This window comes from Sorex araneus, chromosome 4, assembly GCF_027595985.1.
Source record: "Sorex araneus isolate mSorAra2 chromosome 4, mSorAra2.pri, whole genome shotgun sequence".
NCBI classification, from domain to species: Eukaryota; Metazoa; Chordata; class Mammalia; order Eulipotyphla; family Soricidae; genus Sorex; species Sorex araneus.
In genome coordinates this window covers 10,156,030-10,173,274 of record NC_073305.1, presented here as the reverse complement: position 1 = coordinate 10,173,274, position 17,245 = coordinate 10,156,030, and the positions used below count along the sequence as shown (strand labels likewise).

The 17,245-nt window shown below is 62.6% G+C and overlaps 1 protein-coding gene across 1 annotated transcript in view; it reads right to left on the bottom strand.

Moving 5' to 3' along the window:
* The window catches only part of NUP210 (nucleoporin 210), a 61,490-nt gene that overhangs the window by 20,978 nt on the left and 23,267 nt on the right, over positions 1-17,245 (bottom strand). The window contains exons 9-20 of the mRNA XM_055134966.1: positions 16,521-16,627; positions 16,147-16,287; positions 15,429-15,566; positions 13,156-13,311; positions 11,526-11,724; positions 10,273-10,418; positions 8,830-9,054; positions 8,201-8,374; positions 5,356-5,548; positions 4,874-4,980; positions 3,444-3,548; positions 3,248-3,349 (exon numbers count right to left, since the gene is read on the bottom strand). Of these exons, the coding sequence (XP_054990941.1) occupies positions 3,248-3,349; positions 3,444-3,548; positions 4,874-4,980; positions 5,356-5,548; positions 8,201-8,374; positions 8,830-9,054; positions 10,273-10,418; positions 11,526-11,724; positions 13,156-13,311; positions 15,429-15,566; positions 16,147-16,287; positions 16,521-16,627 (1,793 nt within the window). The remainder of the gene's footprint in view (positions 1-3,247; positions 3,350-3,443; positions 3,549-4,873; positions 4,981-5,355; positions 5,549-8,200; positions 8,375-8,829; positions 9,055-10,272; positions 10,419-11,525; positions 11,725-13,155; positions 13,312-15,428; positions 15,567-16,146; positions 16,288-16,520; positions 16,628-17,245) is intronic.

Here is a 17,245-nt window from a genome sequence, read left to right as displayed (position 1 = left end):
CCCAATTCCTGGAACCCCACCGGCAGCGTGGGTGGGGAAGACCGCTGAGGAGGCCTCTGCACCCCTCAGAGCACCCAGTGCCCGCCACCAGGGTGGAGATAAAGGCAGGAGTGTGGGCAGGAGGTGGCTGGCTGGGCTGGGTGGGCACCGGGGCCTCCCGCGCCAGCGGCCCCGTGTCCTGCGCTGCAGACAGGCAGGAGGCGGTGCCCGTCTGCGCTGATTGAGGGGCTGCTGTGGGCGCCTTGTCTCGGTGATGAAGGGAGATGAGAATGGTGCTAATTAGCAGCTGGAAATGCCAGAGTGACGTGCAAATGGCCTACTGGGGGCCGTGGGGGCCGCCAGACTGCCAGGTGTCCTGACAGCTCCTCCTGTGGTGTCAACCCAGGGCACAGGGACAGACCCCCACCTCCAACAGGCGCGGCCAGGCCATGGCTTGGCCCCCAGACCGGGCAACAGAGCCTGGTTACTGGGGCACCTCCAGGGTCCACTACTCCAGCTATTCTGGGGTGGGGGTGGGGGTGTCAGTGGTGCCTCTCTCCTGGGCCTGCTGAAGTGGTCAGGTAAGCCATGTGGACCCCATCCCATTCACCCAGGGCCATGGAGAGGAGATGCCTTGTGGGGGGGACTCACATGCAGGAGGGGGCTCGAGGCCGCCTTCAGCATCTGAGCCTGAGGTCCCCGGAGCTGCCCAGGAGGGTGCAGGTGGCCCCTCACCCCCGTCTTCCTGGAGGTCAGACGTGTCCTGCATCTGCCCGGCACCCGCGCACCTGGGCCACTCACAACGGGGTGCCCTGGCACGAGCCTGCCTTTGGGGATGCTCAGAGTCGAGGTGAGGAGGATGTGAGCCAAAGTGACCCCTGTCCCGGGCACCGCCCAGTGTGCCCTGGCCTGGCCTTTCCCTCTTCCTGACCCCGGGAAGCTTGTTTTCATCCCTAGAAATGAAGCCAATCGCTGCAGTTGGCATCACTGCCGCTTGGCGCCTTTCCTCCGCGCGTGAAGGCTGACAGGACGCTCAGTGGCCTGCAGGAGGTCGGCTGGGGACGAGTCTCGCTTTGTGAAGGGAATGAGAACACTGGAGGAGGCTCTCGGATGGCCCCGGGCTCCTCGCAAGGGCAGGCAGGGGTGAGGCTGAGAACAGACACCAGGGGCACCAGCCAGTAGGAGAAGGGAAAGGCGTCCACTCCACAGAGGGCCAAGAAGCGTCCAGGATGGGAGGAGGAAACCCACCAACAACCCCAATAAGTGCCCAGCCTCAGGCAATACCAAGTATCAGCAAGGAGTCCCGAGGCCCACCCAAGCCCAGGAGGGAGTCCTGAAGCCCACCCAAGCCCAGGAGGGAGTCCTGAGGCCCACCCAAGCCCAGGAAGGAGTCCTGAGGCCCGTCCAGGCCCAGAGCCTGGCAGGAGTGCCAGTCAAGTCTTCTGCCTGCATGAAGAACAGCTCTCGTCCAGTGAGACCGTGTCACAGGTCAGTGGCGATCCCCAGGCCTACACTGGCTCTCCCACCAGCACCTGGCAGAGGGGACATTTCTGAGCCATCCTGTGAGGTCAGTGGTACTGGGACGCGCAGACCAGACAAGGCACCACAAGTGCTTCGGGCACAAATGGGGACCCAGACTCTTCAGCAGACACCCACAAACTGAATCAAAAACACACGAAGAAGGAAATACAGGAGCCGGGATGTGGTTCAAGAGGCAGAGCTCTCGCTTGCCTGGGCGAGGCTGCCAGGGGGCCACCCCCGTTACAGAGCCACAGGTGCTCACATGGCCTCCCCGGGCACCAGTGGGAGGGTCTCACGGTGCCAACGCCACTGCCGCCACCAGCAGCAGCAACACTCAGTACCACGGCGGAGCATGGAACACCCTGGACAGTGAGTCTGGCCTAACACCCAACTGGCCATTAGTGCATCCGGGTGACAGAATGAAGCCCCCAACACAACCATCACCAGATTCCTCCCAGGGACGCAGAAAAGCGAGAGATCGGGGTGCAGGGTCCCGTCTCAGGGGACCTCAGCAGCAGCTGACACAGGTCAGTGTGTGCTAAAAGCCACTTAGAGATGCGACACGCAGCAAGGCTGCTGTTTACAGACGACAAAGGCCCTTGCTCTGCACGCCTGCACCCCTCCCTTGAACACGCATTCTCCCTTCCTCTCCCTCACGTCCAAGGGAGCTTCAGTAAGAGCCGTCTCGCATCACTAAAATAAAATGAAAGTGACGAAGCCAAGGGCAGGTGCGCGTGGCTGACCCTGGGTGAGCTTCTCTCGAACACACGAGGCTGGTGCTCTCACCCTTGCTTCCTTCACTAACTTCCCAATACGGGGGTGGGGCAGCCAGAGAAAAGGTCCTGCAGGGAAGGGGAGCCGGAAAGCAGCAAGGGGACCGCCCATGTTCAGCCCTGCACAGACTTACTCACCCCGGCTGTGTTTTAGGCACGACTGCTGGGAGCCAGGCCCCGGAAGACACACTCTGCTTTCAGACCTCCCTGAAACCCAGGGGGTGGTTTCGCACTGCCACCAGGGAGGAGACCCCTGAATGGCACCGGGTCTCACGACTGCATTCCTGTCCCCGCACTGCTGAACCTAGGGGGACCCAGCACACACTGCAGCTACGTGGTCTCCGTCTGCTCTGGCTGCGGCTCACCTGGGACTGACCCGCAGGCCTCCCGCCACCTGCCACAACCCTCAGCAATGCCCCTTAACAGAGACGAGGCAACCTCGGGTCCAGAGCTGTCACTTTGCCCTGTGGCCATGATTTCTGCCCCCCATGGTCTGACGCTAGGCGGTGGGCATTTCCTGTCAAGGGTCAGCATCTGTCAGCCTGAAAAGAATCCCCTGGGGAGGACACGCGGGCTCCTGGGTCTGTCTCTGCTCTCTGTGGTCACCACGAGGATATTCCAAAACCGCCAGAACAGTTACACAGAGGAGAAAAAGGGCGAGTGCAAGCTGTGACGACGGAGCACAGTGGCCCACTGGGCCAGCAGCACAGTGACAGGCTGGGGCACAGAATCCACCTGCTGAACGTGCAGCGCTGAGAGCCCGAGACCGGCCAGACGAGGGAGGGTCACGAAAAGCCGGTGGGAGGAGAAAGAGCAGAGCCGACTAACGGCCTCACCGGAACCCCAGGCCTGAGAGGACAGCGCTAAGGGCAGTGTGGGGCATTTGTGGGAGTGCGACGAGAAGCGCCAAGGCCGTGAGTGGGGCATCCCCTGGGGTCAGAGGCACACGACTGGCCAGGGGCGCGGGCACTCACCATAGCACTGCTCCGGGCCTCCTGGTACACCACCTGGACCACATCTGCGGTGCTGGTGTTGAGGAAGAAGTAGCCAGAACCTTCTCTGAGGAACAGCTCTGCCTGCAGGGGGGAATTGAGGGAGCCCGGATGTCGGGACAGCGGCCCCCTGACCCTGGGGCAGTGCCCGGGGGCGGGATGGGAGAGAGGGCCGTACCTGCACCCTGGGGTGGTTGTAGATGGTCAGCGCTTCCGGGCTCACCCGCACGTCCTCCACCAGGATGAGCTCGAGGGAGGCCGAGATGGGTCCCAAGGGGTCGTGCTGTGGAGGCAGGGCCGTCAGACCCAACGCCGCCCCCTAGGAGGGGCCTGGTGTCCCCAAGCTCCAGGGACACTGTGGTGGACAGCCTGGTCCAGAGGCCACGGAACACAGCTGTGACGCTCACAGAGGGTGGAGTGTACCACCCACAGGTCACCCCGGGGTCACAGCCTGGTTCACCCGCTGACATGGCTCTGCACAGGCCCCCGACATGCTGGGAAGCGGGGTACAGCAACGGTGCCCAGAGAGATCCCACGCCAGTGCGGGATCAATGAGGAAAAGCGGGGGTCCGGGCACAAGCCAGTGTGTGCAAGGGACAAGTGTGGTCCCTGACACTGCAGGGCTGCCTCCTAGTGTGGCTGGGTGTCACCACTGAACTGTCTGGCCTGGTTGGCCAACGTCACCTGGAGTAGCCACCAGTCCCTCCACCACGCTGCTTAAGAGGCTCCCCCGGGCTGGAGGAGCACAGCGGGAGGGCGTTTGCCTTGCATGCAGCGACTGGGGTTCAATCCCCAGCACCTCCTATGGTCCCCCAAGCACTACAGGAGTAGTGCTGAGTACTCCTGAGTGCAGAGCCAGGAGTAACCCCTGAGCATCGCTTGGTGTGACCCAAAAAGAAAAAAAAAAAAGAAAAAAAAAAAAAGGATTCCCCCACCTTGGGCCCCCCCAAAAAAGTCAGCTGAGGAGGAAAAGGGACAGAGCCCTATGGCTGTGAGGGCCCCGAGACGAGGATGGGCAGGGACAGCCTTTGGGGGCAGGAGCAGAAGTGTCCAAGGGGACACCTGCATGGGGTGTCCATGCTGGACACAGGGACCCACAAGCCACGACAGGCCAAAGGCTCCTGGTAGTTGGCACAGGGTCCACATCACGTGGCAGCCACTGACCCCAGCCCCCGGGGAAGTCAGGCCGAGTCCTCCTGCTGGCCTCGAGGGTCCCTTCCCAGCTACCATCTGTTGGACACAGGAGGAAGCACCCAGGCCAGGCCATTCTCGGGCACACCCCACTGCCACCCGGCCACAGAGGCTGGGTGAGGAAGTGGTCCACGGGGAAGGGGGTGCCATGTGCTTGCGAGTGTGTGGGGCAATATGTACCCCCAAAATGCTCCAACCTTAGGGCGTTAGCATCCCGTTTGTACAGAGGTCAGGGGCCACCTGACTGGATCCAGGGGCTCTGGCCCGGGGGCAGAGATGCCAGCATGGAGCAGGGGTGCGGAGGGCCGAGGAAAGGGCTCTGGGCAATAGGAATGGAGCCTGGAAGCCCCTGAACTCCCTCAGGTGGGCTCAGGGGAGGGGTTGGCAAGAGCAAGTGAGAAGGGGGCTGGGCATTACCAGCTGCTTCACTCGGGCGGCGCCCAGGTGTGCCTGCTGGTAGCCGGTTGCGGTGACAGTCACTGTCGTGGTGCCTGAAGTCTTGTGAACCGCGACGGCCTGCAAGCCTGGGCGTGACGAGAGGGGCCACGTTGGGCTGGGCCCCGCCACAGCCGGAGCACCCCTCCCCCCACCGAGACCCGCCACCCCCCAGGTCCCAAACTGCCGCCCGAGTGTATCAGGGCCTGGCAGCCTGACAAGCAGTGGGGAGGGAGAGAGCCACTGTGAACGGTCAGTGGGGGCAGCACAGCACGTCGGGGTCAGGCCCAAGAGACACGGACCCACAATGCAGGAGGTTCCTGCCGCCCGCCCTGATGCCATCTCGAGAGAGGGACCCCAGAGGGCCCAGGTGGGAGCAGAGGGGACGGCGGAGCTGAGCCCTGAGTCTCGGGCAGCCCCAGCCCCGCCTGCTGGGGCGCCCCCTCTTGGCCACGCCCTCTCACCGTGCAGCTTCCTTTGGCCACTCCCGTCATCCTTGGCCTCCAGCCGCAGGGGCAGTGCTGGCTCAATGCTGGCCAGGGTGGGCCGGCTGGACTCCCAGTGGAGGCTCAGCGAGCTGAAGTTGTCGAATCTGCGGCCCTGCTGGTCGTAGGCGGCCAGGTCCAGCAGGGGGTCACGGTGGCTGGACACAGGAACCTGCCGAGGAGAACGGGGAGGCATGAGGGGGACGTGGCCGACCTTTCCCGCCCCCGCAGGCGCCCAGTGGACTCGTGGGGTCCTGGTGAGTGCCACAGTGGGGGAGCACAGGCCCCAAGAACCCGCGGCTCTGGGTCCCCAGCTCAGGGGTGCCGAGGCCGAGAGACCGCTGGGCCCTGCAGGCCCCCTCTCCTTCTGTTGCCCCTCACTCCCACACCCTGCAGGCCCAAGTCTCCTGTTTCCCCCAACACACACCACACCGGGGCCTTCCTGGGCCCCGCAGCAGCTGCTGTGGCCAGAGCACCGTCTCCTCCTTACAAACCCAGGAGCATCTGCACGCAGCCACGCGCCCAAGGGCACGCATGGTGAGGGGCAGGTCTCCGCCAGGTGGCCCTGAAGCCCTGGAGCCCCCAGCCTCGGCCCCTGGTGCTCTGTTGGAGAAATGGGCTCTGACAGGGTGCTGGTCGCCCAGTTCTCCAGTGCCAGACGCATCCCGGCCTCTGGCCTTGGCGATAACTCACTCTGCCAAAGCTTCCCGGGCGACCTCCGGATTTGGAGAGGCGTAAAATTAGATTGATACAGCACCCAGGATGCCTCGCAGGGCTGGATCCTTCTCAAGGTCCCCTAATGAGACCATAAATCGCAGGGGCCATGCCTGGCGGCCCCCGGTCCTCCAGCCTGGGGCTGATGGATCACACGGCGCATCTGTTCGAGGTCATTATTTCCCCCGCACGCACGAGATCTACGACACGAGGGAGCCAACTCGGAGCCGCGTTCTGCTCTCGGCCGCTGCCCTTCCATCCAGAGCCTGACCCGGGGTGACAGATGACCAGACATGGTAGGCCCTACACATAAGGACAGGGCAGACACCTGGGGCCTGACGAAGCCCCCGGCCTGCGCCACCTCCCTCCCCGCTGGGCTGCTCTGGGCAAGGGGCTGATGACAACAGGGACACAGACCCCCACGGCACCGTGCCCTCGCTCACGCGCCCCATCTAGTGCTACCAGGAGCTGTCAGAGATCGCACAGAGGAAATCAACAGGCGCCCGCAGTACTTGGTGCCCTGAGGGGTGGGGAGCAGGGGCAGGAAGAGGAAATGTTGGGTCCAGCCCCCAAGACTCAAGGCTGGGGGCTGGCCAGGGAGGGGCTGAGGATACAGGAGAGAAGTTGGAGGGGGCGCCCAGTGGGAATCCACTGAGGGCACGATCTATGTGCTCAGGGCATGATGGGTGACAAAGCAGGGATTGAGTCGGGGGACTCACGGCCCTGGGCTCAGGGGGGCTCATTCTGTCAGTGGTGGGGAAAATGGCGCCCCCTGCTGGGCTTTCAAGGAACATTCAACAGCCGCAGCCCAGCAGCGTTTGCTGGTCCTGGGTAACAGCTATGGAAGAGGCGGTCACCCCACCATCCCTCAGGGGGTGGGCACGGGAGGGGGATGAGGGTCGATACAGACCCCCGCCCCTCTACCCCACCACCCCCAGGACCTGCTCCCGGCCAACCCAGGAGGAGACAAGGTTCTCGTCCCCACCAGTGTGCTGACGGTGGAGCGATGCGGGTGTTGGCGAGGTGTGGGGAGGCTTGCGGGAGGCAATCCCCAGGTGAGGACAGGCTCAGAACTCAGCCGCAGAGTGGCCGGGGCGAGAGCACAGCGGCAGGGTGCTGGCCTTGCACGCAGCCGCCCAGATTCCATCACTGGCACGCCACAGGGTTCCCTGAGCCCACCAGGAGCAAGCCCTGAGCAACACCGGGTGTGACCCCTCCCCCAAGAAAAACCCTTTGCTATGGAGTGTTTGTGACAGGACCCCCGGCTGAGCTTCTGCCCCTCTGTCTCCCGCTCGTGTCCGCCTCCTTGTGGGGGCTGTACCCACCGCCTTTCCGGGAGCTCCTGGCATCACCTTTGTGAGCGTGTCCTGAAGTGGCACCTTCACCCCATTTCCCCAGTGGAGGCTCCCTGCCTGGACACGCTCCAGCTTCGCTCTACCAGCCTCGCACCCCGTCAGCCCCACAGCTGGGTGGGGGTGGGGTGGGGGTCTTTTCCTGACCTGCCCAGGCAGACTTTCTGCCTGGGGAAGAGACAGAAACGTGGGGCCAGGGTGAACTCCGGCTCTCCAGGAGGGGATGAAGGCAGGGAGCCCCTGGTCCACGGTCCTAGAGCACACAAAAGCCCACCCACCCATCACCGGAGCGGGGGAAGCCCAGCAGCAAGGAGGCAGCCACCAGGGCCCGAGGGCCGACGGTTCCAGGGTCCCAAGTGGCCGGGTCCCACCTGGCCCAAGCACCCTCCTGGCCCAAGGGGGGATGGCCAGAGGTTCCTTGGGGGCACCTAGCACTGGGCCGACTCAGGCATGAGACAGAGGTGAAGACGGGGCACCAAGGTGGCGCTGGGCCAGGCCCACAGGTGCGATGGGACACTCCACCCCCACGACATTCACGGTCCCCAGGGCACTCACCCCTCTGACCCCAGGACACTCACTGTGTCCAGAGGACAATCTCCCCGCCCCCGCCTTAGGACTCTCACTGTCCCAAGGACCTCCCAGGCCACTCTCCCCCACCCCGGGGCACTCACTGTCCCCAGAGGATTCTCACAGCTCCCCAGCCCAGGTCACCCCCGCCCCCCGCCGGCCACTCCGCGCCGCCCCCCACCACCACTCACCGCCTGCTTGTTGTGCTGAAGCAGAGGGCAGGCCATGTCCAGGGGGGGGCTGGCGTAGACGGGCGTGAGGGTGAGCCGGGAGGGGGGGGCGCACACGAACTTCACCACCGAGGGCTCCAGCGCCGGGAAGGGGTTGGTGACGCTTGGCTTGTTCCCCACGGAGAGCGCGATGACCTGGGGAGCAGGGGCTGCCGTCACCCCCCACTGAGGCGGTGCTGCCCCCCCTCCAGGACGGGAATGGCCATGGCACTGCGTCCCGGGGCTGACAGGGTCCAGGGACAGGTGTGGAGGAAGCGCCTCTGCAGACACAGGGCTTCTGGGGGAGCCCCGCCCTGGGCAGAAGTCATTCTGCCGCCTGCACCCGTCCCTGCAAAGGGAGCCCATCAAGGCCGCATGAAGAGATGTGGCCTGGGTTGGTGGCTCTTTCCGGAGAATCGCAGTGACTGCGTGCACGAGCTGAGGGATGAGCGGGTGCAGAGGGGGCGCCGAGCAGGAACCCACCTTGGACGCAGCCCCCCAGCCCCTGCATTTGGCCCTCCCACTTCCCTGGGCCTCAGCTGGCCCATCTGTGAAATGGGTGGCAAGCTGAGTCACTCGAGGCTCAGAGGAACGTCGGGGAGGCCCCTCACCTGCTCCCCCAGTGCCTGGCACGTCACCAGGACCCGGTGCTGCTGCTGCGGATTCCGGGAGGCGGGGGGTCCAGAGAGAGCCACACGCACACTGCTGGGGTCCTCCGACGTCACATTCCGGGAGAACTTGGACGGCTCCAGGACCCAGGGCCTGGGACCTCCTTCAAACAGCATCTCCTTTGAGGAGCCCAGGGTCACCAGGGCCACCGAGGAGGGGTCCACGGCCTGTGGGAGACAGGAGACTCGGATGTGCTCCTGGGAGGCGGGAGGCCGGGCCGCGGGTGGTCACTCCTGCCACAAAAAGGCTCTCTAGGCTCAGGCCTGACCGTCAGCATGGCACTAACACGGCCTCTCTCGGCAGCTGGAGCTGTGCGTCAGAGGCACAGGAAGCAGCAGGGCCCAGCCAGGCTGGGGCATGTGCCAGGAAACGGGACAGGGACTGTGCTGGTACCCGCAAGGCCCCTCCTGGCACATGGGCCCCTCATTCTTCCCCAGCAGCCGCCTCACTGGACCTGAGTACTGAGCCACCCAGGTTGGCTGTGTATCACCAGGAACGGCCCCAACCCCCTGCCTGGGAGGCACCCACGCCCCCCCGGCCCCCGGGTTCTCCAGAAACTTAAACCTAGAACCACCCCAGGGCCCAGCAATCCCACTGCTGGGCAAACACCCAGAAGAGACAGAAAATCTGACTCTGGGAAATCTGCAGCCCACGGTCGCAGGTGCTCAGACATGGGCTGTCACGGCTAGACTGGTGGTGTGGTGGTATCACACGCATGCTGAGGGCATGATTCTGCCACCAGAGCAGCTGGCACCACGTCTGGACGGGTTTGAGGGCACCAAGGCTGAGGCTGGCATGTGGGGCCTAATGCTGCGGAGGGGGACAGGGACAAGAACAGCAGCAGAGCTCGGGCCTCACTCGGGGAGTCCCTGGGTCCGATCCCTGGCACCCCAGAGCCAGCCACAGTCCTGGGGTCCCCTGAACATTCAGTCTGCTGGGAAGAACCCATCCTAAGGACGCAAGGCCCAATTCACAGATGGTGGGGACACGCCGGAGACAGGCTGGTAGGTTCCACGGGTGGGACTACGTGTGGGCTGTGAAATGGGTACAGAGCTCAGTGAGTGTGGGGGTCCCCACAGCCCACAAAAATGGGCTGCATGTCTGAGAGGCATCTGCAGTGCTCGTGGGAGAAAAGACTCTGGGTCTCCACTCAGACATGGTGTGGACTTGAGTCCCACCTGCCGGGTCCCCAGGCACCCAGGGTCTGAGCTGCCCCAGGGCCACCGTCCCCACGTGAGGAGTCGGGCCTGCAGGCCCCGGTCCTGATCCCACAGGCTGGAGGCTCCTCCTCTTCTACCAAGTCCTGGAGACATCCGAAGCCCATGTGACACCGTCAGGGTCCAAAGGCAGAGCCGGGACCCTGGGCAGGCAGGGCAGGGGCTCACCCGCAGGGGCAGGTAGGCGGCGATGGTGATGCGGGCGCTCAGGTGAACGTGGCCATGCTGGTAGCTGACAAGAAGGGTGGTGTAGCCCTGGGTCTCGGCTTGCACCCGGATGCCGCTGCAGTGCTCCTTGCCCGGTGGCAGCCTCCCTACAAAAGGGCCCAGAGGGCTATGAGCACCGGAGAGCGAGCCTGGGTGTGAGCACTGCAGAGAGGGAGCCCTGGGGCTCAGCCCACATTCCTGCAGCCCAGAGCTCTTCCCCAGCCCCCAGTGAGTGCCACCCACAAGCCTCACTCATGACCTTCCGGGCTGAGCCCCACATCAGGAGCTGCCTTCACAGCTCAGCCCCGAATCCAGGGATCCCCGGGAAACGGAACTTCAGGCCGGGAGACAGGAAACAAGGCGGCCTGCATGGCAAGTCTCCTGCGGCCTCTGCCCGTGGCCACGGCTCACCAAAGCCGAAGAACGACCTCCAGTATTTTCTACGGCCTCAGCACCGCTGGGTGTAACCCCCACACAAAAACAGCCCAAACTCAGAGGGAAGGCTGAGCCCAAGCGCCTCTGAACCTGCCCCACCCCAACCCGCCCTGGCCCCCTCAAATCATTCTTTTCGTCCCTCACAGATTTTTTACCGTCCCACTTCCACGGCTGTCCACCCGGAGTCTCAGTTTAAGGACTCGGTCCTGCAAGCTGTTCCCTGCCCCCTACTCTGCACGTGAATCCCAGGCATCCTAGGCCTGGGGCGTCGGGGGCACTCCTGACCCCCGAGTCCCCTTGCTCCAGTCCAGCTACCCCCTGGGCTTCCCACCAGACTCCAAATCAGGGTCTCCAGGACCCTTCTTGTGTGTGAAGGATCACAGAACGCAGAAATGCTGGCCACTGGCTTGTTACGAAGGATGGAAGTGGGCCGCTGCCGGGGGCGGGGGGGGGGGGTGCTTGAGCTTCCAGCCCTCTCCTAGAGCCTTCCTGTGTCCACCAAGGCAGAGCCGCAGAGCCCCGAAACTGGGTCCTTCTGGGCCACATCTCATGACAGGCACAGGACCCGTAAAATCCATGGCACCTCCTCGTCTCCCTCCCCAGAGGTCCATGGGGGCGGGGGTGCTTCCCCCACTCTATCTGCCTGACCGGGGGCACTGTGGGGGCAGAGCAAGGGGCTCCTGTGGGGGTGGGTCCCAGCTTTGCTTCAGAGACCCCGAGTCTCCAGGCCCCAGCTGGGGAACCCGGGGCGGCCCATGCGGGCCCCGGGGCTGGCTTACCCGGGAGTGGCTGGAACACGCCCTGGTTCTCCACCTGCACCTCCAGGTCGAAGTGCGAGCAGTCGCTCAGGGTGACCAGCTCGCCGTCCCCGCCGGGCATGAGGCCGACGATCCACAGGGGCAGCTCCAGGCGCTGGCCCACGCGCGCCTCCACAGGGCAGGGGGCGAAGGCCATGCTGCTGGGCTCAATCACGTACACCTGGGGCCGGGGGCACAGACTGGGCACTGCTGGCCACAGGGGGAGGGCACGCTGCCCCACTCCACGGAGCAGCGGGCTCCCGAGGGAGGGCGGGCTGGGGAGCAGGGCACGGAGCCCCACGGAGGACTGAGAGTCTCGCCGGAGAAGCCTGACGTCTGGGGGGAACGTTCTGGGCGGGAGGGAAGGACGGGCTGGGCAAAGCCAGAGGCTGGAGCCCCCGCCTCCGGGAACGTGCAGTGGGAACAGTGACGGGAGGGAGCAGGAAGGAAGGGGCAGGGTGAGAGCTTCCGTCTCCACTGCAGCGCGGGGGCTCCTAGAAAACCCAGCGAGGCGTCCACTCTGCACTGACAGCCACAGGACCACACTGACCTCGCTCCAGGCTCCCCCTGAGAGCACTGAGAGCTCAGGGAGCCCTGTGGCCCCCTAGTCAAGAAGGCTCTAGCACCAGCCTCAGTGATAAAGAGCCAGGTGCGAGAGCTGGAGGGGTCAGGCTCTGCCCATCAGACCCGCCCGCCCTGGGATCCCTCTACTGGCCTCCAGCTGGGTCCCCAGTGAGGGGCTGTTTAGGAGATGGGACTGTGACACCGGTAGAGGGGCACGGTGACTCAGGGGTGTGTATGTGCACACATGTGTGTGAAGTGCATGCTGAAGCAAGTGTGGTGGGATGTTTGTGTTAAAGTTGTGTATGTGTGTGCACGTTAGGTGTGTACGCATTAGTTATGCATGTATGTGTTCATGTATGTATGTTAGGTGTTCACACACATTTATTAGGTGTGCATGTGTGTTAAGTGTATATGCATCTGTATCTTAGGAGGCATGTCTGCACATACAAGTATTAGGTGTGTGTATGTGTACGCATGTATACTAAGGGAGTATGTACATGTGTACATTAGGAGGTATGTGAGCACAAGCATGTATTAGGCATGTCTGTATGCAGGTGTGTTGCGTGTGTTAGGAGGTTGTGCATACATGTATGTTAGGGGTGTGTGTGGGGGGGTCACTGAAACCACACCCGCCCACCCATGACTGTCCTCACTCCAGAAGGGAAGGTCAGGACTGATGCACTGTGGAAACTGCTTTCTGCCCTGGAGTGGTCAGGAGGGCGGGCGTGGGGACAGCCCACTGCGGCGGGAGTCGTGCTGAGTGGACCTTCAGACAGGGCTGGCAGAGGCCCAGCTCTGGGTGGTGCTCCCAGGGAGTGAGGGGGAGGTGGACCAGGTTTCCCAGGCCCTGGGGGTCTCCATTCGACAGGATGCTGGACCCGCACCAGGACAGCCTCTGACCTGGAAATTCCCATCAGCCCATCCGAGCCCTGGTCATCTCACATCTCCCGGCTCTCTGGCCTCCCTCCCGCCACCTCCCCCAGTTCCTCGGACCCCAACCAGACGGGCAAGGGGAGGGCTGACCGACACCCCTGGGCCCAGGTCTCACCTTCATCTCCCCGAAATGCAGCGGGTTCTGCAGGTCATGTGCCTGGATCACACTGAGCCCAATGTCGCTGCCTGTGGTCATCACTCCCTTCACTGTCACAGTGGCCACCGTGTAGCTCGATGAAGACCAGCTGAAGTTCCCGCTCCCACCCTGCGCCTGGAGAGGACACGCTGCCCGTCAGTGCCTGTCTACACGCTCGCTCACCCACTCACGCCCACACATCCCACACACAACCGCCCATTCACGCTTCCACATACACAAGCACACTCCACATACTCACACGCTACACACTCACTCGTGCTTCCACAAGCACAAACACACCCATTAGCAGTTTCACACTCACTCATGCTCCATCACAGAACCTCGAACATGCATACTCCACACACACACACTCCACAACACACAATCCTACTCCTCAACACTCATTTTGTTCCTCACATACACACACATGCTCACACATATACTCCATACATCTCACATATTCCACATACAATCCCACTCCTCACGATCATACCCATTCATATGTTACACATACAATCCCCCCAGTCTCAAACTCACTCGTGCTCTCACACCCCCCTCATACTTACATATTCCATACATTCTCACATACTCCACAATATTCCATACACACAATCCCCACTCACACACACTCATTCATGGCCCCTCTAGCCCACACACCCCATACATGCATACTCCACACACACACACACACACACACACACACACACACACACACACACACACACACACACACACATTCTCCACAGAATGCCCCGCTCCTCGCAACTCACCCTCACACACACAATCTCCCCATTCTTCACACACCCATTTTTGCCCCCTCAAGTCCACACACCCTCACTGAACACACGAAACTCCACACTCTCATACTCCACGGAAGGTCCTACACACACAACCTCCCCACGCCTTACGCGCATCCCCGTGCTCCCTCACGCACCCTCCTACACGCACTCCACACACATAACCGCCCCACATCCACTTCCACGTTACACACAACTCCCCCTCCACAGGCTGCTCTCACGCGCCTCACGCCGCCTCGCGCACGCGCACTCCACACACACTCCCCCGCCTACAGCCACACTCACACCATCTCTCACGCCCCGCAGCCTCGTCTCCGGGCCTCACACCTGCCGGGCGGCCACGCTCGTGCCCAGGCGCCAGCGGGTGCCAGGGGAGCCTCGGGGTCATTCCCGCTCTTTCCTGGAGCGGGAGCCCCGGGCCAGACCCCGGGGAGGGGCCGCGAACGGGATGCACCGGGAAAGGCTGCGAAAATTCACTCAGGGATCCTAGCTTCCCCCCCCCCGCCCCCCGCGAGGGCGCGCGGCCCCGCAGCCTCGCACGCCCCAGGCAGGGCTCGGCGCCCAGGCAGAGACGGCTACGATGGCACCCGGCCTCAGGCAGCGAGAAGCCAGCTCATTGGCCGGAGGAAAAGCGGGACCCTTGCTTTCCTCCAATGGGCACGCTCCGTCCTCCTAGGCCCGCCCCTTCCTGCCCCGCCCACACCGAGAGGCCGTTCATTCCTCTGCCTGGAAAGTGTTTGAGAGCTGGTAGGGGAAAGAATGAACAGAACTCAGAGCAAACAGATAGTACAGCAGGTAGGGCGTGTGCCTTGCACACAGACAACCCAGGGACGATCCCCAGCATCCCATAAGGCCCGCCGAGCACTGGCAGGAGTAACCCCTGAGCATCGTTGGGTGTGACCCAAAAAGCAAAAAAAAAAAACCAGTAATTTGAATAAAAAGAAAATCCAGGGGCTGGAGCAATAGCACAGCGGGTAGGGCATTTGCGTTGCACACAGACGACCCAGGTTCTATTCCCAGCATCCCGTATGGTTCCCAGCGCACTGCCAGGGGTAACTCCTGAGTGCAGAGCCAGGAGTAATCCCTGTGCATCGCCAGGTATGACCCAAAAAGACAAAAAAAAAAGATAAAAAGAAAAAAGATAATCCAAAAGTTCGATTAAACCAAGAGCTGGTTCTTTGAAAAAAATAAACAAGATCGACAAACCATGAGAGAGAGAGAGAGAGTGAGAGAGAGGGAGGGAGGGAGAGAGAGAGTCGTAATAAACTGAATTAGAAACAAAAGGGGGACATCACAACAGACACCACAGAAATCCAAAGGCGCATCAGGGACTACTCTGAAAATCTCTATGACACAGAATGAGAGAGATGACAGACTTTTGGACTCCTATCACTAGAGGACAGCATGGAGGCTGCAGATGCTGAACCAGACCCGTCCCAGGGGGTCTCCAGGTACCTTTATGGAGTACTGATAGGAGCCTGTCTTTGGTTGCCACGGAAACGTCAAGATGCTGGGATAGAGGGTGATGGGGACGTGAATTTCCACCTCCTGCTGGTTCCACACAGGCACCCGGAGTGTATGGACACCTCCATCCTGCAAGGGTCACAGAGTGTCACCATGACAACTAGGTTGTGACAACTCCCCCTTTCCAGAACCCGCCCCTTCCTGGGGCTCAGGGTCTGGGTCAGGTTCCAAAGGTAGATTCTTTGAGACCGAGAGGCAGGGTGATGCTGGACCCGGGCACATGGCTTCCATGGCTCTGGAATCCTGCTCAAGTGAATGCCATTGAGCTTCCTCCTCGGAGCCCCCCACTTTACAGACAGGAAAACTGAGGCATGGGCACGAAGCAACCCTCCCAGAGACCCCAGGGCCAGGGCAGGCTGCTGTCAGGTCACCAGCTGCTTCTCAGTGACAGGGAATAGTGTTTGCCTTGGGGTGAGGAAACGCTGTGTACCCAGCTGCCAACAGCATGAGGGACCTTCATGCCCCTTGCTGGGGCACATCTGAGCCCCCGATTCTTCCCCACCCACAGAAGGGCCAGGGGTCAGCAGAGCACAGAGGAGGGGGTCCCAAAGTTAGGGCCATGGAGGGGGGAGCCCCGACCCCCACCCACACCCCCATAAGCCTAAGAACCAGACAGGCTCTCGCCAGCGGGGGTCACGTCGGCACCCGCCTGGTCTATCACAGAGGTGAGGGCGGCCTCGATGGTGGTCTGGCCCCTCTTCACAGCCTTGACGTGATGATACGAGCCGTTCTGCGAGGAGAAGAGGACCTCGAAGAACTCGGCGGGCAGTGATGTCTCCATGCGGATGTTCTGGAAGGCACGGGAACAGTGAGGGGCATGTCTGCACACACGGGGGGGGGCAGGGGTGCCCAGAGCAGACAGCCCGGGGGCCACCTCACCCACCAGGGGTGCCTGAGCCCTGGCGTCCACAGACTGTCCCAGGGCAGAGCAGGGGGCTGACGCCACAGCTACAGGGTATGAGATGTCCCCCAGTGCCAGCACCCCGCCTCAGGAGACCCCCCCTGCACCTGCCGGGCACTCACGTCGGACAGGAACACCTTGTTGCCGGCCTTGTCAAGCACCTCGACGGTGATTTCGTATAGGCGGCCCGTCTCCAGAACCCACCTGTCCCCAGGGTGCACCGTGAACCCTACAAAACAAGTAGGTGGCAGGTCTGACCCCTCAGGACGGGGTCTGCAGCCGAGGAAGGAGGGACCTGGCACCCACGACCCCCGACCTGAACCACACTGTGGAGGGGAGAAGCTCCAAGGACTGTAGCCCCGCGAGCCGCCGGCCGAGCCTCGGAACAGAACAGGGTGGCGGCAGTTCAGGGCCCCAGAACCCGGCCAGGCCATGGCCACCCCGATGGTCGAGGACTCAGGTCCTACCAGAGCACGTCACACGCGGAAGGTCCAGGGCCAGAATTCACAGAGCCCACTCTGAACCCACAGCAGGACTACACCCCGAACCCACAGTGGGTCTACACCCCAAACCCACAACGGGTCTATGCCCCGAATCCACATGGTCCCTACACCCCGAATCCACAGTGGGTCTACACCCTAGTGGGTCTACACCCTGAACCCACAGTGGGTCTACATCTTGAACCCACAGTGGGTCTACGCCCTGAATCCACAGTGGGTCTACATCTTGAACCCACAGTGGGTCTAGGCCCTGAACCCACAGTGGGTCTACACCCCGAACCCACAACGGGTCTATGCCCTGAATCCACATAGTCCCTACACCCTGAACCCACTGTGGGTCTACGCCC